At 38.8% G+C, this 23,802-nt stretch overlaps 2 protein-coding genes across 6 annotated transcripts in view; both read right to left on the bottom strand.

Annotated features, from left to right (window-relative positions):
* The window catches only part of NEXN (nexilin F-actin binding protein), a 45,572-nt gene extending 31,163 nt beyond the window's left edge, over positions 1-14,409 (bottom strand). The window contains exon 1 of one of the 2 annotated variants that reach the window (XM_054566881.1): positions 14,236-14,409. The gene's annotated coding sequence lies outside the window, so the exon portion shown is untranslated. The remainder of the gene's footprint in view (positions 1-14,235) is intronic. The other variant, XM_054566882.1, reaches the window with a different exon arrangement.
* A 5,119-nt stretch (positions 14,410-19,528) lies between these two features.
* MIGA1 (mitoguardin 1) overlaps positions 19,529-23,802 on the bottom strand; it is a 76,060-nt gene continuing 71,786 nt past the window's right edge. For all 4 annotated transcript variants that reach the window (XM_054566878.1, XM_054566879.1, XM_054566876.1 and 1 more), the window contains exon 16: positions 19,529-23,704. In XM_054566878.1, the coding sequence (XP_054422853.1) occupies positions 23,486-23,704 (219 nt within the window). In that variant the 3' untranslated portion in view covers positions 19,529-23,485. The remainder of the gene's footprint in view (positions 23,705-23,802) is intronic.

The raw sequence follows: 23,802 nt of genomic DNA, 5'->3' as shown, positions 1-23,802 counted from the left end.
CATATAGTTTCAATCTTGTCATAACTTTTCATAAACCTCATACAAAAATTTACAAACTTTTGCATTTTTAAAATTAATAAAAAAATTTAAAATAATTTGAAATTGACCTTTATAGTAAACTATTCAGAATTATAAATATAGCCTAATAATAATTTCTCCATTAGTTGTTGATTTTTCAAACACATTAAGGTAGCGATGATTAGAAGCAGTGGAGTTACGGCCTGAAAATTCGAAATAGAGTTGCTGTTTAGGTCACTTTTTAGATGTATTGCCAGGTAACTTCTGTGAACTTCAGTTTTATATGTAAAATAGGCATATTACTGATTTTCTCATTACATTGCCAAATAAAATGGACAGTTCCGTCCTGGGCCTCACTGCCGAGCCTCACCGCTACGTCTAACTCTCTCGGTCACTCCTCCCTTCTGGAAATCCTCCTTGCCTATGGCTCCATTCTCTCCCTGCGCTTTCATCTCTTGGACCATTCCTTCCCGGTCTTCTTGGAGGGGTTCGTTGCCTCTCTCCACTCCTCAGATGTGTTTGGCCCGCGTTTCAGTTTTTGCTCTCTTCTCCTCACTCTATACTTTTTCTTCAGTGACTCAGTACACCTTGGCCATTTAAATTACCTCTTTATCCTCATCCCTCCGCTCATCCCTCCCACTCTACCACCCATGCTGAAATACTGGCTCACCTGAGCCTTTGCACAGCTGGCTCCCCCAGCTTAATGTTCTGCCCATTCCCTTAATCCCTTAGCTAGTCCGACTCATCCTTTAGATCTTAGGTAAGTGGTCACTTTCTCCAGAAAGCCTTCTCTAAGTTTACAAGACTAGGTGAGGTGTTTCTCCTGTGGGTTTCTTATAGCACCCCCTGCTTACCCTGATTGTAGCATGTGCCACAGTGTATGGTAATGACACCTCCATTACCAGAGTGTGCGTTCTTTGGTACTAGAGACCATATTTTGTACATCATTGTACCTACAGCACTTAATATGTGCCTGGCATATAGAAGACTCATATATAATAATTGTTTACTGAATAAGTAAATCCTGCCAGTTTCAAGGTGAAGCACTCTATAAACAGTTAAGCAGTGTCTGGATATAATGTATGACTATTATGATTATCAGTATGCAGAAATATGGCAGAAACAGAATATGCCATTCATTACACAAATATTTATTAAGCATATGCCATTCATTACACAAATATTTATTAAGCATCAATTATGTGCCAGGCACTCTGCTAAGCATTGAGAAATACAGCACTGAATAGACAGACACTATCCCTATTCTCATGTTAACAACTTCTTGGCAAAAACTTTCAACAAAAGCCTTGGAACAGGATTTGTATTGGTCCAGTCTGCTTTGCTACCTGCAAATGCAGGTAGGGCTTTAATCCATCACACCTGATACAGATCAGAAGACAACGTACACCATATCCCAATCTTCCAGTTAGATGCCCAATATCAACGAATTCCATTCTCAGTCCACACTTCGCATTTATCTTACTTCCACCCAGACTTTCCTCTGTACATCTGCTCAACTTCATGCTCCCTTCCTGGACTACAGGGGATTGGTTCCTTTCCAGTGCTTGCTCAACACTCGTTTAATAAAAAGCCCAAAAGCCATTGAGGAAAGATTTTCAATATCTACATAGTAATTATCAGAAATGAGAAGTCTAAAAGAACCCATTCTTTTGACTCAACTTTTATTCCCTTAATAAACTGCCTGTACTCTATTTTTAAATCTGTTACTGGACATTTACAGAAATTTTTAAAATTAATCTTTTGGAAACTCTCAGTTTCCAAATATTCAATTTTTCACTCCTTATCCCATCGCTCACTTTCATATTTTTTACATACATTAGTCAACATTTAACCTACTAGTCTATAAACTTATGTAGAATTTGCTGCTTTATTCAGCACACAGTCCCTATCCCCTCCTCCAATCTCATAATTATGCTTGCAAGAAACACTCACATATATATTCATTTGTATCGCTATCATTTTAACAAACTTACAAAATGAGAAGCTATAAAGTTCAAAGTATTAACTTTAACAGTTTTCTTCAGAACCCTGATAAACATTTTTGAATTATGCAACCTTTCAATAGGTACCAGAATCCAAGTGTGGTGAGGATAAAGTTACTTCAATAGCTATAGGGAAGCTATTTTAATGCAGTTCTTTTGAAGTTCTTAACTGATAAATATTATCAGAATAATGATTTTAAGTATGCGTTAGTAAAATGAAGTTTTAAAAGTTCCAGAGTAACTTTTAGCCATGGTTCTTTTAATTTCTTCTTACAGAGAAAACAGTTCACCGCTGTTTCTGCCTTCACCAGGCCCACTAGTCTATCCAGTCCAGGTGCCCTCTCTACCTCTCTGTGCTCCTTAATTCTAGTGTATACTCCAGGTCTGAGGATACAAACTGCACAGTGCGTCATAGGTCAGAATTAAAATTCTCACCTGGGCTTGGCAGGCCTTCTGCATGTTCCTGCACACTCTCCAGTTTCTCTTGTCTCCTCCCATTCCTTCATTCTCTCATGTAGAAAATAGGTATATATGTATATTTCATTGATTGTTATTAGAGTTGTCCCAATTTTCCCCCTTTGCCACTCCTTTGCCTGGTACCCCCTATTCCTCTGGCAATCCCCCCTCTTTAGTTCATGTCCATAGGTCGTGCATATAACTTTGTCGGTTTCTCCATTTCCTATACTATTCTTAACATCCCCCTGTCTACTTTGTACCTGCCAATTATGCTTTTTAATCCCTGCACCTTTTCCCCATTCTTCCCCTTCCCCCTCCCAGCTGATAATCCTCCAAATGATCTCCATATCTATGATTCTGTTCCTGTTCTAGTTGTTTGCCTAGTTTGTTTTTGTTTTTAAAGTCAGTTGATAGTTATGAATTTGTTGCCTTTTGAATGTTCATAATTTTTATCTTCTTTTTCTTAAATGAGTCCCTTTAACATTTTATATAATAACGGCTTGCTGATGATGAACTCCTTTAGCTTTACCTTGCCTAGCAAGCACTTAATCTGCCCTTCAATTCTAAGTGACAGCTTTGCTAGATAGAGTAATCTTGGTTGTAGGTCCTTGCTTTTCATCAGTTTGAATACTTTCTGCCAGTCCCTCCTTGCCTGCAAAGTTTCTTTTCACAAAGCAGCTGATAGATTCATGGTTACTCCTTTGTAGGTAACTCTGCTTTTCTCTTCCTGCTTTTAAGATTCTCTCTCTCTATTTTACCTTTGGCATTTTAATTATGATGTGTCTTCGTGTGATCCTCTTTGGGTCCAACTTGTTTGTGACTCTCTGTGCTTCCTGGATTTGTATGTCTATTTCCTTTGCCAAATTAGGGAAGTTTTCTATCATTACTTTCCCACAATTTCTTGCTCTTCCTCTTCTCCTCCTGGCATCCCTATGATTCGGATGTTAGCACTTTTGGAGATGTCCCAGAGTCGTCTTATACTATTCCCCCCCCTTTTTTTTTTTTTTTTGGAATTCTTGTTTTTTTCTTTCTGTTCTCATTGGATGTTTATTTCTTCCTTGTGTTCCAAACCATTCATTTGAATCCTGGCTTCCTTCCCTTGAGTATTGGTTCCCTGCAGGTTTTTCTTTATTTCACTTAGTGTAGCATTTGTTTCTTCCTTTATGCTGTTGCCGTACTCAAAGAGTTCTTTGAGCATCCTGATTACCAGTGTTTTGAACTCTTAATCTGATAGGTTGGCTATCTCCTTTTCATTTAGTTCTTTTTCTGAGGTTTTGATCTGTTCTTTCACTTGGGCCATATTTCTTTGTCTCCTCAATTTGGTAGCCTTCCTGTGTTTGTTTCTGTGTATTAGGTAGAGCTGCTTCAACTCCCTGTAAAAGGCACCTGTAAACTGTGTGGGGCAGAGTCTTAGGTAATAGCCAGGATGGGGCAACCTGCTTCACTACTTTGTGGCTCTGTGTCGGGGGAGGGTTCAGAGAGGGGACTGGGCCAGTGCCTGTCTTCTGGAGTTTGCCAACCACATACTCCATTTCCTGTCACATTACCCACTCCCCGTATGTGACTGGCCCCCTTCCAGCTGTTGTCCTAGTGTTTAAATACCGGAGTGGGTGAGTTTGTGTATGTTTTAAGATGGTGTGGGCCCTTTTAAGAGACATTTCCTGAAAGTCTGGCTGTTTCTCCCACTTCCCTGCCCGTCTCTGGTTTTTACAGCCAGAAGATAGGAGGATTTACCTTCCTGGCGCTGGAACCCTGGGCTGTGTGGTCTGGCCTGGGGGTGGATCGTTGGCTCCCAGCATATCCCTCCAGATTTTTATCTGCCACAAGTGAATGTGGGACCACCTGTGCCTGCCCTGATGCCGCCACCACCTCTCTGTGCCATACCACATCTCCTTGCCGCTCCGCCCCATCTCCACACTCCACCCCCCTACCCATCTGGATGAATCCTTAAATCCTTGGTTGTCAGGACTTCCATACAGTTCAATTTTCTGACAGTTCTGGGTGTTATTTGCTTTGTGATTTAGTTGTAAGTCCTTTTTGCAGTTGGGTGAGGAGGCGAAGTGTGTCTACTTACATCTCCATCTGGACTGGAAGACCTCACATAGAAAAATATATTCAATAGCCTTTTTCCATCTTCAAGACAATTCTTAAGCCTCTTCTTCACCAGTGATGTATTTTCCCAAACTAATTACAATAGTTATGGTGGCCTTCTCCATTTTTACCTAAGCATGGATATGTTTTCTCCTTCAGCCTCTGATACCTCTAAATATACTTAGTCTTCTAAATGTATCTGGCATAGAAATAAAATATTTTTTGTATCATTAAATATCTCAGATGTATCAATCTTATTTATTGCCTTTAATATTTTATTATGAAATTTCAGATATATACAAATTAGGAAGAGGAAGATAATAAACCCCCATATACCCATCTCCAAGCTTCAACAATTATCAGTATTTTCCATGGTCTTTAACAATACAAGGTCTATTTTTTTTATTTTGTGCAACATCTATTTCAGCATAATACACAAGCACTTTATGATGCTTTAAATCTTATTCCAGGTGCAACCACCATATCCTAGGTACTATGCAATAGATCCTCCTATCCCCTCCCCTAATTATGTCTAGAAGCAAGCCCCATTATCTCTTGCTTTTTTTTTTTAAATTTTCTTTAAAGATTATACCTATCTCTAGAGAGAAAAGAAGAAAGGGAGAAATAGAGGGAAGAAAACATCACTGTGTGAGAGAAACATCGATTGGTTGCCTCTCGCACGCACCCTGATGGGACTGAACCCACAACCTAAGTATGTGCCCTGACCAAGGGACAGAACGGGTGACACCCAACCAACTAAACCACACCACTCAGGGCAACCTCTTGCCTTTTAGTCTCTCTGAGGAAGACTTTAAGGTAACCACTCAAAAAAAAACTGGTAAATTCACACTTGGTGAAGCCTTTAATAAAATTAACTTCCACATACAAATAAAATGTAAAGATTTTTTTAAAAAGCTACAATATATTAGAGGAAAGATCAGGAATCTCTATACTGAATAAAGGAAAATAATAACATTTTTGTACACCTTTTAAAATTTTTTTCTACTTACTTTTATTGTATTTTTTTCCTTTGTATGTTTTTTTTTAAAGATTTTTATTTATTTATTTTTAGAGAGAGGGGAAGGGATGGAGAAAGAGAGGGAAACATCGATGTGTGATGGCCTGTCACACACGCCCTACCAGGGGGACCTGGCCTGCAGGCGTGTGCCCTGACTGGGAATCAGACCAGTGGCCCTTTGGTTCACTGGCCGATGCTCAATCCACCGAGCCACCCCAGCCGGGGCCATCTTTTTAATATCTAGCTTAATAAAAGACAGGTACATTCTCCCAATTTCTTCTTCATTAAAATTACTGTGATATGTTGTTTTGACTGAAGCATATAAAGAAAACATGGCCTCACAAAGAAATGTAATTGGAAACAGAAGGACGTCATGGGCACCTAAAGGATTTGGGGGGGTTCCCAGGCATTCTAAAACCACATTCTGAGACTTGCTCAATTACAGTAAAGAACATTCTATCAATTCACATCAGGTTTCACTCTGAAAAGGGAGTAGTTAGACTTAGTACTCATTCCCTTACTGTATTTTAAAATGCTAAATGAAGATTCTTTTAATAACTTAATTCCTATACTCAGTATCCTGAATGCCAAAGGATTTTATATCTAGAATCTCACAGACTTTTCTTAATCTAGTATTGCGTGACTTTTCTGTCTGAGCAGGCAGATGCAATATTCTTGGCCACCTTAAAGGGGCAGCAACAATGCAATTCAGTCCCCTTGCACTTTTCTAAGTGTCTAAAATCTCAGGCAAAACAGTTGAACTGTTACCAAGAATGAGTGGAGAGAGTATCTAACACTGAGTAAAGTAGGTAGATGTTACACTCACCTCCTCCCAGGACCAAATTGGAATTACAACTAAAATATAGAGCAAGAAACCTGAATAACCAACTGAAGACTAGCTGAAGAGAAGTCTTGTAACCAAGCATTTACAGAAGAAGCCACATCAAGACTGGTCGGAAGGGCGGAGACACAAAAAAGGCTGGCCCTGCTCCCACAGGCAGCGGCTGAGACTCCAGAGGGATATCTCAGCTGAAGAGGTTCCCCAAAAAGTATGGGTCTCAACCCCAAGCCATGCTCTCCAGCCAAGAGTACCAGAGCCAGGAAGAGGTGCCCACATAACATAGCTGTGAAAATCGGTGGGGATTCTGTCTGCCAGAGAGAGACGAAAGTCTGGTACACACAGGTGTACTCTTAGAGGGCTGATGCACAGAATTTCATTTGCAGTCACTCACCCTGGGCTCCAGTGGAGGGAAGGTGGAGTGGACTACAGTCTCATGAGGAGACACTGGGAGACAGCTGAAGGGACGGCCTCCAGGATCCCTGTGCTGAGTTATTCTCTGATAGCCCAAATGCTATCTTGCTTGGATAGCGCATTCCCCTCCATATGGCATGAGCCTGGAGAAAAGCAAAGCCCCACCTTCTGAACTCCTTGCCCCACACTGCAAAGCTTGTGCACTGCTGAGACGTCAGCCGCTTGAGCCAAGGTGTAGAGGTCTGGGCAGGCTCAGTGACTGAGCTCTGTGGCTTTGGGGTAGGGGCCATTCCCCTCACTTTCCTGTGAAACTGACTGATGCCTCCCTCCCTCTCATGGTAGTTTTGCCATGAGGGCTCCCAGTAGCCCCACCCTTCAGAGTCCCGGTGGCTGCACCCTGCCGAGGTCTGGGCAGAATCCGGACAGACTGTCGTGAAGCTCTGAGGAGGGAGCCACTCACCCCACCTTCCCCACGCCTCACAGGCCCCTCATCCTCATAAGAGATTCACTAGCCTCCCTGCCCCTGCTCCTGACTCCCAGCAGCCATGCCTTGCTGAGATCGGTCTCCTGACAGAAACTGAGACAGACTGAATTTGGTGGCTCTAGGATGGGGGACATTTTTTCTTACATGCCCAACCAGTGCAGAGCCCTCCCTTCACATGGCCAAATCTTCTCGGTCTGTTTGAGCCTGATAAACTCTGCTGGCCTCACCCTGATGACTCCCTGTGATCCTGCCCCACCACAAAAGTCTGTGGGCAGCCAGTGGGAGGGCAGCTAAAATTGCTATCCCCTGGGACATTTGCTGGGTGGTCTCAGACCCAGCACTGGCACTGGGTTTGAACCTGTATCAGTCTGATGAATACCACTCGTGCTTATGTGGTGACACACTGAGAACCTACCTCATGCAACTCAACTGCTGTCCCAGGTGCTTTCAGTGACTGAGCCTGACAGGCAGCTGACAAGCGACAGGCAGAGACAGGTGGAGGCAGATCTCAGGGCGCCTTGGGACTTTTGCTCCCAACAAAGCTACTTGATTTCACAGGATATCTCATACATTTTGTATCCTCTCCTTCTCAAACTATTCTAAAACATTGAAGAGGAGGAAAGACTCCCAAGTTCATTTAACAAGGCCAGTGTTATCTTAATTCCAAAACCAGATAAAGACACTACAAAGAAAGAAAATTATAGGCCAGTATATCTGAAAACATAGACACTAAAATCAAACAAAATATTAGCAAACCAGATCCAGAGCTACATTAAAAATATCATACAACTTGAACAAGTGGGATTTATTCCAGGGATGCAAGGTTGGTACAATATCCACAAATCAATAAATGTGATTCACCACATAAACAAAATTAAGAGTAAAAACCACATGATCATATCAAGAGATGCAGAAAAAGAATCTGATAAAATCCAGCACTCATTTATGATAAAAAAGTCTCAGCAAAGTGGGAATAGAGGGAACATACCTAAACATAATAAAGGCCATATATGACAAACCCACTGCCAGCATCATACTCAATGACCTAAAACTACAGCCATTTTCCTTAAGATCAGGAACAACACAGGGATGTTCACTTGCACCTCCCTTATTCAGCATAATACTGGAAGTCCTAGCCAAAGCAATCAGACAAGAAGAAAAAAATAAAATAAAAATAAGAAATAAAACTGCCATTATTTGAAGATAACATGATACTGTATACAGAGAACCCTAAAGATTCCACCAAAAACTACTAGAACTGATAAGTGAATTCAGTAAAGTAGCAGGATAATAGGCTGTAGAGAGATGAAAGTAAATAAAAAGACAAATCCCTTTCTCCAGGGCACTTACATCGTAGTGGGGGCATTATTCCAGAACTTTGGCCAATTAGATTTGAAGGCAGAGAGGTGAGAACAGAAATTCTATAAAGAATTAACCCAAGGTTAATTCTTAGTTTAAGCAAATGGGCTAATCAGATTTGAAGGCAGAGAGGTGAGGACAGAAATTCTATAAAGAATTAACCCAAGGTTAATTCTTAGTTTAAGCAAATGGGTGGACAAGAACACCATTAATTGAGATTAAATTTAAAAGCATGTTTGAGGGATCAGAAAATGAGTGCAGTTTTGAACGTGTTTTACTACGTGTTGGAATTACATTTGGGGTCTGGTTATACACGTATTTTTAGAACTTATTATCTAATGACCGTAAAGGTCACTTAGTCCAATCATTTCATTTATCAAATGAAAAAATGGGAGGCACAGAGAGACTCCATAACTTATCCAAGGTTGCAGGCTGTTCAGTAGCAAAACAAGCAACTAGACTCCAGGTTTCCTGACTTTTAGTCAGCTACTCATTTCACTCTGTCATTCTCCATAATATGTGTATTATGTATATATACAAAATATCCAACGGTAATACTAATTTGTATGAACTAGCATAGCAATTAGTGAGACAGGCTTTAAAAAGTTTTTGAAAATGACTTATGGCCTGATAAAATGTTTCAACAACATAGAATACTATCAGGCTGTTATAAAATAGTTTCCAGGTTGAATATTAAAGCATGAAGTTCAAGGTGTAAGACAATATGTAAGTCCCATAATAGAATACAATATTAAGTACAAGAGATTTATCTAAAAATATATATGCTGATGTTCCTGTTATAGAATTTCATTGAACCTATGTTACACCTCTAAATTGTCTGAATGTAATTAATTTTCCTTGGTTTTTGATATGCAATTCAAATATTTCAAGAGCAAATAAAGCAGGAATCGAAAGAATTTTAAATCACAGCTCTCTGTCATTTACAATAACTGTTTCATTGTATTAAAAATGTATTAACTCAAGGAGAACAGAATTGTCAAGACAGTGACAGATTTAAATCTATTTCAAGTGCACACTTTGTCTCAACTTTTAAGGTTTTAGACAGAACACCTAACTATAAACTACAAGTAACTTAAAACCTACCTCTTCACAATCTGGAACAAACAACATTGTTTTGAGCTTCACAAAATGTGAGCCTAACTTTTTATCATTTTTCACTTGAACAAGAAACATAAACTTAAACATAATGTAATGTTATTAAATGTAATTAATAAAGGTGTAATCTTATACTTTAAAAATTATATTATAAAACCTATCATAAACCTCATCACAATTCAAAAATATGAAATTAGATCCTAGTTTACCTATTAGACATAGTAACAGCTTTTTCCTTACTGATACACAATTCATTGTTGATAACCAAGAAGTTTTCTTTCAACCTGCCTTGACAGTGTTCTGTATTAATAATATATAATACTCTGCATTCATATGACTGTATGTGATATTTTTCAAAGAGCATTCACCATACTTATGAGCCCCTGAAATGTCAAAACTGTGCTTTACTCTGTTCTTTATCCTTAATGTCTAACACAACAACTATGACACAGTACAAACTCAATTCATATTTGAGTGAGTGGATAGATGACAAAGAAATAACAGGACAACCGTCCAATCCAAAATCAACCCAAATAAAACTTATGATTGAGATCTCCGATAGGAAGGCCTGTGATGGGTTTATATGTATGAATGAATGAATGAATGAATGAATGAATGAATAGAACAGAAAAAAATAGAGTTTACGTTAAACTAGATATCATGAGAAACCAGCAAGTTAGGTCTTTAGGAAGTTGGCTTCCCAAGCCAATGGATGTGGTAATCTGTGGAGGAGACTGCGCCTCCTCGCCCTCTCTGCAAGTGGAGGATGGCCTCTTAGTGAAGGACATAGCTGGGAATGGGTGCAGTGGGGGGACAGAGTACTAGCTAACTCCTGTCTGGCCAATCTCTAAACCCTCCTAAACACTTCTAGTGGGGAGAGAGTTATAAGGGGACTAAATGGTAATAGAAAAAAAATACAATAAAGACTTTTTAAAAACACTTCTAGGATGGGAAGGAGTAGGATTATTTAAGAGTTTCTCGGAAAGATTTCTTTCCCAAAAATATCTCCTCTGTGCTTTCTAAAATCCCATCCGTTAAAATATTTTGTTTTCGTTAACAATACATGGTCTTTTCCAATTCAAATTGACACTAGCAATTCGTGTCAATGAATGTTAACTTCTTTCCACTCCTATGATCACACTGTTTAAGAGAAGGATTAGTAACCTCAATATATCTAAGACACTTAAAGTCCGGGTTCCTAATGCAAACTCCAGCAGACTTTCCACCATATCATGACTTCAGACTTGCCCTAATACTTAGAGGGACTTCATCAAGTGTCTAGCGTCAGGTAATGTAAATTAATGTTATGTAGTGGAACTGACAGGTAATGTAACTGAGTGATGACTAGATGTATTGATAACACAACAGGGAATGGTGGAGTTTATGTGAAAAAGGGAGTCTGTGCCCTGTCTGAGCAGGGAGGCACTGCTTAGCTCCAGGGTGTTTTTTAAATGCAGAAATGTGGACCTTGTTTTTGCCAAGTTCTTCCAATTTTTCAAGAGAGGCTGGGAATCCATATTTTAATATAAAATGTACCAATTTTTAAGCATGTCTGTGGCTGAAAGTGGGGTTTGGACTGCCACTTTGTGGCCCCTGAGCTAAATAAACAGGCAGCACTAAGAAAATGAAGACAAAGGAGAGGCCAATTTTGGCCAGAAAGAGGGAAGCACAGTCAAAGTGGAAAGAGGCACAGAAAAGATGGAAGTCAAATCCCACCAACGTCAAACCTGAGCCCCAATCCACCTGTCTGTTAATCTGAGAGCAACAAGGAAGAGATAATGAGGAAAAAATGGGGGTGGAAGGGAGAGCCAAAGAACCAGCTATTGAACAGCTACTAGATGAAAGATATTGCATCAGATGCTTGTACATATGGCAATGCAAGAAAAAGAAAATCATACCCATAGGGTAAAGAGGGAAATACATCAAAATACTAACAGTGGGTGTGTCAGATTTTGAGATACACCCCCTTTCCATTCTTCATAACCATAAAGATAGCATGGTTGTATTAACTTTATAATAAAAAACAAATTTGACTAAAACTTAAATTTTTTAGTTAAATTATTGGGTAAAGATCCACCCATTCTGGAGTGTAGAAAGTATACTACCACAAGTCAAGCCAAACTATGCCCTGAATATTTAAATAGAGAAAGAAAATATAGCAATTCCAAGTATATGAATATGTAATTTTGCAATTATAAAACCAGAAGGAAGAGAACATGACAGAAACCACCACACAGGTGATGTAGATCACAGAGTGATTAAATAAGAACAGAAATATATGAAGTTGTTAGGAATGTTGTAGATAATTTTCCCTTGAAATTACAGACTTCCAAGGTGTTGTGTGTGTGTGTGTCCGCATGGCCTACGTACTATAAAATGTACTGAGTCCTCTCTTTTGTAAAAACTTTTAGTTGCCGCCCATCTATTATATACTTTTCTACATTTACTGCATTGTTTTCTTTCTTTTAGGCATGTATTTTTATTTAAACAATACTTTTATTTGACTTAAGGGTGTTTCAAAGGTAACAGGACATTTTACTTCTTTTCTGCATGAACTGTGTCATTCCTATCCACTCAAGTTCTAAGGAATAAATCCCCAATTTTATATATATATAAAAATATATAAAATCAGTATTCATTTTGTTCACAAATGAAAGCCTAACCTAAATACTTCAAGTGTAATTTCAGGGGAAAAATACTGTTCAAAAACCTAGATAATGCATTCCTTTGTTGATACTAAATATAGTCATCTCAAGATGACATACATTTTGACAATGATCAGTCTTACATATCAGATTTTTTTAAATGGCACAGATTCCATTGTAAGGTGAGCAGGAAAAATGACTATTCACCACATTTCAATCTTTAATGGATTTGAATGTGTGAATCTTCTTTTAAAACTGAATTATGTCAATACTGTATGGAGGGAAATTGGATTTAAATAATTTTGTGGTTTTTGCTTAGGCCTCTTTACGGGGGTTGTTACAGATAAATTATAGAATTGTGCACATTTTTCTTCAAATTGTTCCAGTTGAAAAATAAAATATCTTGAAAAATGAGGGGCTGAATATCTGTGAGGAAGAATCTCAACTAACTACATAAAATAATCAAAGTTAATTTATAGTAAATATGCTTCCTAAAAAAAAACCCCTGTCCCTAAATTTGATTAATTATGCCTTTTTCCACCATACCATGCTTCAAAACTCAAAAGAATTTCAGAGACTTAAGTGTATTCTGAGTTTGTTTTTTTTAAAGGCAGCAATTTAACCTGTAAAAGGATTAGGAGGGAAAATAAATGTGGTTCAGTAAATGTTCTGTGACTAAGATAGTATAAATACTTAACCTTATTTAAACACACTACCCAACACATAGTTATGTTGTGACTCGCAGGCCAATGGGTCTGTTACGTGAACTCATTAACAAAATTTAGCTGATGAATGATGCTCCCATTGCTTTGCTCGTGGAACTAATTTATGTTTTATAAATGGCTTATGCTTTTCTCTACCTGCCTCTTTCCCAAGGACAGACATTTTGTTAGGACATAGCCTTATGCTATTTTTACCTTGTTCTCTCTCTCTCTCCCCCCCCACCCCCCCCCTTGTTCTAGTTATGGACCTTTAATAAATATAAAATAAAGATCTTATTACGCCATTACAATAATCAACTCACCTCTTAACTTATTTTCTTTACAAATGACAATAACAATACATTTTTAGCATTTGTAGAACATTTCATAGTTTACACGATTGGAATGGCTTGGCGTTTTCAAAAAAAAAATATATATATATAGACAACAGAGGTTTCAAGATGTAACTACACGATTCACTTCAACTGCCAGTTCTACTTGCACAGCCCTCAACATCCCACCTCGGACAGAATGGCGAAAGAATAGTTTGAAAGGAGGGGTGGGTTTTAAAATCGCATTTCACTCCCCAGCCTCCACAGGGAGAGAGAAGAATAATTTCGCTTAAAAATTACAGCCACAGCTGGCAGAGACCGAGACCGTGCCTGGGGCACGTGGTGGCGACGACACTGAACTTTACCTGCCTGGACCCCCGGAGTAGAGCTCAAGAACGAGCACCCACTCCGCTCCTGGAGGGCTCTTCCCCTGCGGGAGTGGAGAAAGCACTCCCCGAAACTCAAGGAACAGGGCGCAAGGGGAGCTGAAGCAGGGCAGAACGGGCAAGGAAATCGCCACCAGAGCCAGGGGCCAGTTGACGCGGAGAGACAGCAGGGCTCACCCAGCTCTGCACTCCGCCGAGGCCGCGGTCCTGCGCGTAGCCACACCGGGGAGAGGTCGGTGCGCTCGGGGGCCACGAAGAGGCGGGCCCGGAGCCGTGGCGGGGAGCGTCTCCGTGCAGCCCCCACCACCACTGGGAGACCCGACACCTCCGCCACCCTCCCCCACGCCCCATGCTCCCCCCGCGACTCCTCTCACCCTCCTGGAGCCCGCGACAAGCGACTGCCCTCGTGGCGCGTGGAGAGGCTGTGCGCGTCCTACGCCTGGGTGTGGGCAGGGGTCTGGGCGCCTCCGCCTCTGCTGCTCCAGTCGCTAGGAGCCCTCTGGCTGTCGCCGCCGCTGTCTCCAGCAGCAAGTTTCCATAAAAGTCCTGGTGCGCAGCCTGTTCCCGCATTCCAGGCGGGCCCAGCGCCGGCTGCAGCTGTTCCAAAACACAAGGCTAGTCCCCGCCAACACCGCCGCCCCCCCTCAACCTCCGTCGTATCGCCCGGAGAGGGGTGGAGAGTCGAGGAGGAAGGCAGGCGAGGGGGGGCGGTGGCTGCTAACTTTCCGCTAGACCTTGCCAGTCTCACGGCTCGAGGTCCTCCCCTGTGGGAAAGGGAAGATCCTGGAAAGGAATTGCTAAATAGGCTGAACTGGCTCCCAGTTACCCACAGCCAGTTTGCCCTGGGGCCCCATTCTCTCAGCTATTTCACCAGCCCAGGTTTCTAAGCGTTAACTGACCTCGCCAACTTTTTTCTCTTATTACTGAGAGTGTAGGGCAGCAGTCTGGGGGCCGCTTTATCTGCCCATTGCTCACCTTTTCTTGACACCGGTCTTTAATCCAAAGAGAACGGCCCATAGAGAAAAGTGGAAGAAGAGGAGGAGGGAGATGGGGAGGAGGAATAAAAGGACATAATAATTATATAATCTTCCACCTTTCTTTAATTGAACGCAGAAAGACATCTGAGGGGCTTAGCACCCACAGAACATTTCAACCTAGACCACAAGCCTGTCAATTATACCCATCAAACGACCAATTTGAAAACCTGAAATGCTCATCCAGAGAGGGCATTATTCTGGTGGGAGCGATCAATTGTTTACTCCACGCAGAAAATGAATATAAACAAATTAAATAATTTAAAAATTGGACTAGCATCCACACTGATAAAACAGGGACAACCATTTCTGACTGCCAGCCCTGAGCAGACAGTAGGGCCCAGGTTATATTTTCAGGGATGTTGATAAAAACCTGCTCTTAATTACAACTTTTCCTCTCCAACCCATCCCCATTCACTATTTTCAAAATGAAAATCTTTTGTGTAAGCCATTCCTTCTTCGATTAAAGGTCTAGAATGGTAATTAAAACAGCTGTTTAAGTTTAGTCTAATACAGACAGTGGTAGGTGGCCTGGAAGATCTCCCTCACCCCCTTGCGCCCTTCAGTACCATCACCTTGACCGTCAGTTCACGGAACCATACATGGTCATTCTGGCCCAGGACCTTTGCACAGACTGTTCCCCCTGCATGAAATCCTCCTTCCCCCACTCTTTACCTACCAAACATCAACATAAGCTTCTGCTGTCTTCTTAAATGTTGCTTTCTCAAAGAGGCCTTTCACTCCAATCTATGTGTCTGCTCTGTTATAAAGTCATCCCATCCTTTCTCTCTACTCTTAGCAATTTATAATTACACATTTATGTTTATGATTTAAATGATTGTAAGTTTTCTTAACTGATTTCCTCTCACCAGATTCACCAAATTAAACAAAACTCTCCATTCTTACCATAAAACTGGCAGCTACCCACAACATGCAAGGTCTGTTTCTCCCATCAATCCATCATTCATTCAACAAATATTCAATTCTAGATACTGAGGATATAGTACTGACAAATAAAAAACCCTGCAATCATGGAACATACATTGTGGTGGAAGAGGGCAGACAATAATAAGCAAAGAAACAAACTATGTAGTACTTAGTGATATGCAATATGGGAAAGACCAGAGTAGGGAAGTGGGGAATGCTGGGAATGGGGTGGGTGGATTTTGTACTTTCAGGTAGAGTGGCTAGGAAAAAGTCTCATATGAGTAAAAGTTGAGGAAAGTGAGACAGTGAGCTACGTAAATATCATGAGCTATCTGGGGGAAGAGCAGTCCAGGGAGAGGTACAAAGGCCCCAAGGGGGAGCCTATCTGATGTGTTCTAGGAAGAGTGAGGTGGCTTGTGTGGGTGGAGCTGAGTAGGCTGAGGATGATCTAGTAGGAAGTGGAGCTGGGCAGGAAACGGAACGTGGAGAACCGTTTTTGTACCTTTTTACTCCGAGGAAGATGGGCGGCCATTGGTGGATTTGGAAGAAAGTAGTGACACGATCTGACATTTTTATCATGCTCACTCTGGCTGATGTATTACAAATACACTAAATGAAGCAGGGAGACCAATTAGGAGGCTTCCAAAATAATCAGGATGACAGGTAATAGGAGATTGGATCAAGGCTATAGCTGTGAAGATAATTAAGAAATGCTAAGCACTTTTTTTCCTCTTGATACATTTTTTAAAAAGTAGAACTAGTAAAATGTTGGTACCATTGAATATGAGGTGTGCAGAAAAGAAGTTTTTGGCCTAAGGATCTGGAAGAATGAAGTTGTCACTTATTGGGATGAGGAAGATTGGAAGGAGGAGGCTGAGGTAGGTGTGGTCAGGAGCTCAGTTTTAAACATGCCAAGTTGCAGACCGCTATTAGAAATCCATGATCTGCCCATTTGTATAAACATTCCTTACATATTTATTATGAATCAGTTGGGTTCATTCTCCAACTTGAATATATAAGTTGCATGCTACTGAAATTACATCAAGTAAATGTTACAAAAAAATATAAAAGCTGAGAGTTAGTTTTTTCTTAAAGCTAAGTTAAATGCTCTGAAGACAATAAAGTCAAATAGCTTACAAAAATTGCCATTAAACTAGGTGTGGGGAAGACGAATGTCAAAGATTGGGTACAAAATTATAAAAATCAAGGGGAATCAGCAGTTACCCCTTTCAAGTAAATTTTTTCCTTTTAAAAGGGAAACTGTAAATCACAGATGATTTACAGATGAAATTTATGCAACAAAGATATTTCAGGATACCAGGTAGGTCCATATTCTAAGACCTTGACCTTACACCAAAAGATTAACCAAAGAATGTACACTCATTCACTTAAAATTAAAATGTCTACACTATCTATGTATAATTCATTGACTCCCTGCTGTGGTATCCAGCCACCAAGGTGCCCTCAAAGGCTTTGTCTCCTAGTATTCATGCCCTTGTGTCATCTCCTCTCACAGTGTGTCAGGGTTGGTCTGTGAGACTAATAGAATAGGGCACAAGATATGGTATGTCACTTATAAGCTTAGGTTATAAAAGGTTGTGTGTTTTTTGCCTTGATAGCTCTTGGGTTATTCACTCTGGGGAAAGCCAGCTGCCATGTTTTATTTATTATGTATTTATTTATCCTCAACCCAGGGTGTTTATTGATTTGAGAGAAATGTCAACATGAGAAACATTGATCAGTTGCCTCCTGTATGTGCCCCAACAGGGGATCAAACACAGCAACATTTTGGTATATAGGACGGCACTCCAATCAACTGAGACACCTGGCCAGGACAGCCACCATTTTTTAAAGATACTTAGGTGACTCTGTTAAGAGGCTCTTGTTGCAAAGACCTGAAGTTCCCTGACAACAGCTGTGTGAATAAGCAAAGCTGGGAAACAAATCCTCCAGCCCTAGTCAAACTTTCAGGTAACTGCAATCTTAGAAAAAACCCTGAGCTAGAACCACCAAAACCCGTCATTCCAGGATTCCCAACCCTCAGAAACTGTGTGAGAAATGTTTTAATAAAGAGGTGTATTTGTTGCTTCAAGCTGCTAAATTTTGGGATAATTTGTTATGCAGCAATATATAACAAATACACCTGCTTTAACCCATTTTTTAAAATTATTCCTCTTCTATCACATTAAACACTCAGTCCTGTTTTTAAGTCCCGGGGCCTTTTCTCTCACATAGTGATATTAAATAAAAGAATTAGCAAAATGCTGGGGGTCATATATTTCAAATGTCAAAGTGCTTCTCTATATCCAAGTATTATTTCAAACACAGCAAATTATAAAAGTTCTTCAATCTTCTATATATAAATGTGCATTGTGAAAGGCTTTGCAACACACATAAGAGACAGTTAAAAGCAAAACACTGTGGTGGTGTTTGATGTACCAGTTGCTTTGCTGTGGCTTTTAAGTAAAAAATAAAGTGTCATAGAAGAAAAGTTTGCTTTTTTTTCTGTACCGAAATCAGTCCTTTCTTGCCCAAACGATGAAGGATAACCAAGGGTTCTGACTGTGCAGGTGTAGAAAAAACAAAAAAGAACCTCAGCAAAAGAGCTGCGAAGCCTATCAAAGATGTCAGTAGCATAGGAGAGAGAGAGATTAAAGGCGAACTAGCAGGGTGAAGTATCACAGAATACAGGGTATAGGAATAAACACTCCATAAAAAAACAGAAGTCAAAAGTGGCATAAGAACAGTAAGAATGACAGTGGATAAACTGAGTTTATAAAGATTTCCTGCAAAGTCCCACAAATATCGTTAACAACAGGACACTGAGATACCTGCAGAGAAGTATTTTAAACATACAGAGAGAAATGTTTATTTTTTTTAAAAGACTATTTTCAGAGGGAGGGAAAGGGAGGAAGAAAGAAAGGGAGAGAAACATTGATTGGTTGCCTCTCACACGCCGCTGACTGGGGACCTGGCCTGCAACCCAGGCATGTGCCCTGACCAGGGATCAAACCAGTGACCTTTCAGTTTGCAGGCCAGCATTCGACCCACTGAGCCACACCGGCCAGGGGCAGGGAGAGATGTTTAAAGTGCAAACCATTAAGTTTATGCAGTGGAATCAAAGAAAATGGCATGAGACGACAGAGTATGGCAGATGGCAAAGGAAACAGAAGATGAGATTGAGATTCTCACCTGGTTTCCCAGTCTATTTCCAACCCTGCAGCCTAGCTAGGAAGCGATTCCACTCATATTTGTATGGTTTGCTTATTAAATTACACATTTCAGTTTGTTTAATAGTTTAAAAATATAACCATATATATTTTATCTATGCTGTACATATTTAATCATCCTAAAAAACATCTCTTTATTAAAAGCCCCAAATCAAGAGTGCCATTTTTATATACAGGTAAACCCTTCTTACCATCCAGTGTCTACTGTGTATCTGGGCAGCACTACACTCCTTGACTAAACGTATCTGAATACTAACCAGGCAGTGGTGGGAAAGGGCAATGTCTGAATAGGGATGGATGCATGTACATCAATAGGATAAATTTATATTGTGTTTGATGGTGCTATTAATCAAAACACTTTAAATTATTAAAATGCAAGTACTTTGACTTTATTCATTACAAAACTGTCTTTTCTCCCAGTTAATACATAAAGAAAACATTTACACATGATTTCATTGCTTCTCCAGTTATCTTCGTTCTCTATGCCTGTATGAGAGGCTTATGGCAACTTCAATGCGCAACAAGAATGACCTTGAGATAGATAAGCATTGTATAAAATACTCACTACACCAGCAAGATACATCATCGCTTTTTTATTTGGCAGTAGTAGAAATACATCCATGTTATAGTGCTTATTTCGGATAAAGAGCCAATGCTATCTTTTTCTGCTACTGTAGTGTTTCACTTTTACATAAACTAGTTAGTGCAGTCCTTACATTTAGGAAATAGACAAATTCACTGATATCAGTCAAGTAAAGCTAACACATGGTTATTCTCAAACTAAGCAAAACAACAGCACAATATAATCATTAGGAACAAAAAAAATGGGTGCCTTTATTTCCATTAATCATAGATTATACAAATTCCTAAGTCTCACATACAGAGATATTTCTAAATTTGATTAATCTAAGCAAATAACCAAAATTTTGAATTCAGGCTGAATTGTAAAATACTTTGAAATACTTCCAAATAATTCCATAATGTGTTCACATTAAAATAAAAGCAAATTAGTTTACAAACATAATTTAAAATTTCTGATTATGAGAGGAGTATATTAAATGTTACTTTGGCATTCCTATTCCATATATTTAAAGGAGATAAAGCATTCTTTTGTAATGCAAATAATCATTCCTTAGCTAATCATTTAAGTACAAAATGTTACATATTTAAGGCAAGAGTTTGTAAATATTTTTATAAAGTCAATTCAACAAATTAATATAATCATAGTAAATGGATGCAAATAAAGCATACTGCAGTAGGAGAGAAAGTTCTTTGGAGCTGACTATAACAGAATGAAAAACTTGGCTTCTTTTTAAAAAGATAAGCTCATTTTGACATTTAATAAACATATTGTAAGTCTCAGAGAAGAAATAACTAGCTTTTTAGTTAAAAATTCAGAGATACCAAAATAGAAAAAAAAAAAGCCAAATATAAATCACCTGAACACTCATCTTTATTCTTCCAGAAAACAGAAGAGGAAAAAAAAATCTGTTTTCTCAGGACTAACTCAAGGCCCACTTATAATTTGCATATGGAGGTGGGCGGTAGGACTTACGTGGCAATGGCAGTTTTCTGATAATACTACCATGAGTAAATGTTAAACAGGGTTTATCCTAAAAGGGTTAAAACTAGTTTAAATCATTTTCTTTTCTTTTTAAAAACATTAACTGTTTAACCCAATTTCAAGGCAAATTGCAATTGGTTCCAATGTCTTAAGTGCTCTTCTGTGGTCAAAAACATTTTAAAGAGATATTTCTTTTAAAAAGGTGAAGATTCTTCTCTTATGATAGTTTTTTTCCTATACTTATTACCCTCAAATTCTATTTGGTCACTCTGGACTCTTGTTAAAGGCCACAAAGAAAGCACTTACACAAGCAGTAGCTATTGAACTGACCAGAAACTAATCAAACTCAAGCCTGTAATTAGACAAATCAACCTCTTGAATATGGCCAACTTTTTTTTTTTTTAAGGTGAAATATAAAAGAAAAAAGAAAAACACCTTTGGGAAAGCCATTCATCTCACCTGATGAAATAAATTCTTCAGTTATTTTACATAGTAGCAGCATTATTAAATAGTGCAGTTCTTCAAAATAGATTTCAAACAGTATCTTCCTCAAATAAAAGAGTAATCAAATTTACTTATAGCTTTGTTTATAAAACCACAGCTTAAAACCTTTAGCACCCCCCAAACAGTAAAATTAATATAAACAATAACTGTCTTGCCTACATGATCATGGTAATGTGTGTGTGTACATATGTGTGTTTGTGTGTGTGTGTGTGTGTGTGTGTATCATTCAAGGCCAGTGGTACCTCAACAAGAAGCTAAAAATACAAGATATAAATCAAAAACTAAAATATTACATAATGAAATTTTTAGCTTTGATATTTCTAATAATAATATTCCTCCATCAATAACAAGAATTATAAAGAGCCAATTCTTAAATTAAGAATATATGTAAGAAAAGTCAAGGAGCTATATACTCAAAAATTATTAGAGCAATATGTCATATCATTTAATGCTATAACCTGAAGATTATGGAACATAGTACATGCAAATAGCATGAAGATGTTGAATCTCATATTTGTAACTACTGTTAACTAACCATGGCGTATACATAAATTTAAAGCCTTAGGAGATTATGCTCCCCCTACCACACTTTTCACTTTCTATTCATTAATTAGAAACGAGACACTTAAATCTAAAAATGCATTTAAAAAATATTTTTAAACCCTTCTGGGTAACTCACTCCTAAAATGAATAAAGCCCACTTTAAAAACAAAATCAATCCGATCCATTGACATACTGAGTCAGCCACTCCAAGTAAGTGGTGTATGATTTAGACACAAAATTAATACAACTCTGAAAGTATCTAATATACTCTAACAAACCTTACTTACATGAACAACCCACTTGTTCATATATTCATCATAAAGGACATGAAATATACTTCTACACCATTAAAAATAATTTGTCTCAGTGTCCTTTGATGGAAGATTGGATAAAAAAGGTATGGCACATATATTCTATGGAATATTACTCAGTCATAAGAAAAGATGAAGTACTGCTATTTGTGACAACACGGATGGACCCTGAGAACATTATGCTAAACGAAATAAGTCAGTCAGGAAAAGCTAAGGACCATATGATTTCACTCATATGTGGAATATAAAACTAACACTCCTAGACACAGATGCTCATAGGTAACCCACAGTATGGTGGTTACCAGAGGGAAGAGGGTGGGAGAGTAGTAAAGGGTAAAGGAGGCCAAATACACGGTGACGGAAGATGATTTGACTGGGTGATGGGCACACAGTGCAACAGACAGACCATGTATCACAGAGATGTGCACTTGAAACCTCTATGACTGTGCTGACCGGTGTCACCCCCATAAATTTAATAAAAGTATTTTGTTGTATATTCACAGGGGGAAAAATCCCTTTTTTAAAACCTCACTGAGATTGAAAGTATGAATATTTTTAAAATATGGACATAACATGACAAAATGTGCTACGTTCTCTGTGAGAATAACTAAAAACCAGTTTTGTAGAAGGAGTAAGGAGAAATCGTTTTTCCCATACCAATATTCATAACTTCAGATGTTGGGAGATAGTCTAAAAACTACACAGAAAATATTTTAACTGCCTGTCATAGTTAATAAATGTTATCTTTTTAATCATATTCATTTAAGAGAAAAATGCTCTAATCCATAAAGATAAAAGAAATTTCTTTAGTGTCTCTATTGTAACTTATAGGGCCAATAGTAATATGTTTTGGAAACTACAGTAAATCTAATATAAACTTATAACTTGTAAACTTGTCAGTGTCAATTCATTTAAATGTTTTATAACAATACTCAGCCATTTACAATTTATTTGATTCAAATACATAAGCAAATGCACAAGCTATAATGTAAACAGTACATATTAAACACCACGACTGTCTAAACTTGATTAAACAAATGAGTAACTTCACAATTAAAAATACATTTTCAGGCAAAGTTGAGTTTGTTGACACTGGGAGTAATACATTCCTGTATATGTGGGCCACACATGTCTTAGTTGAAGTGTATAATTGCAAGGTGCAAAGCATAAAAACAGAGCTCTTGAGAATGATACTGGGTATTTCAGACAGCTTCAAGACGACAAATCAATTAACTTCCAAGTACTGGTTTCAGTTCAAGCAATATTTCTGTAAAATATGCAACATCTCACGACTTAAATTATTACCTGAAGACTGTAAAAAGCTGCTTTGGATACACTACACAGGGATTCAATGACAGAACTTCTGTGTAAGTACAGTACGGTCACTCATTCTTTACTAGATTGTTTTCCCTCCCTGAGTCCATATCTACCAATTCTGTGTAATGTTACAGAATCAATAGTTACCTTAAAATAGTTCACAGCACACTCAAATTGTCTGATTTTCATGCTTCTTATAGCACTTTGGCTTCCACTAGGCCCCCGGACAGAACGTGACCATGACTACTTGTACAACTATTTGTATGCCTCAGTGCATCGGCTCCAAGGTAGGCCATTAAAAGTTCAGTGCGGCGAATAAGTAACTGCATGAGGTCTTCAGCCAAAGTCTCTATACTGGAATAGCGTACTTTCTCAAAGTCAAATATGTCTTTGAGAAAGAAAAGAACCTGATTCTGCAAAATAAACACAAAACAAATTGGCACTTATTAAACCAAAATTTTATTAAATCTAAATAGTTATTAATGTTGTAACATGCATTAAATTAGGAGTC

Source organism: Pteronotus mesoamericanus, unplaced genomic scaffold (assembly GCF_021234165.1).
Source record: "Pteronotus mesoamericanus isolate MK-2021 breed Mesoamerican mustached bat unplaced genomic scaffold, CSHL_Meso_final contig_181, whole genome shotgun sequence".
NCBI classification, from domain to species: domain Eukaryota; kingdom Metazoa; phylum Chordata; class Mammalia; order Chiroptera; family Mormoopidae; genus Pteronotus; species Pteronotus mesoamericanus.
This window is presented reverse-complemented; position numbering and strand designations above follow the sequence as displayed.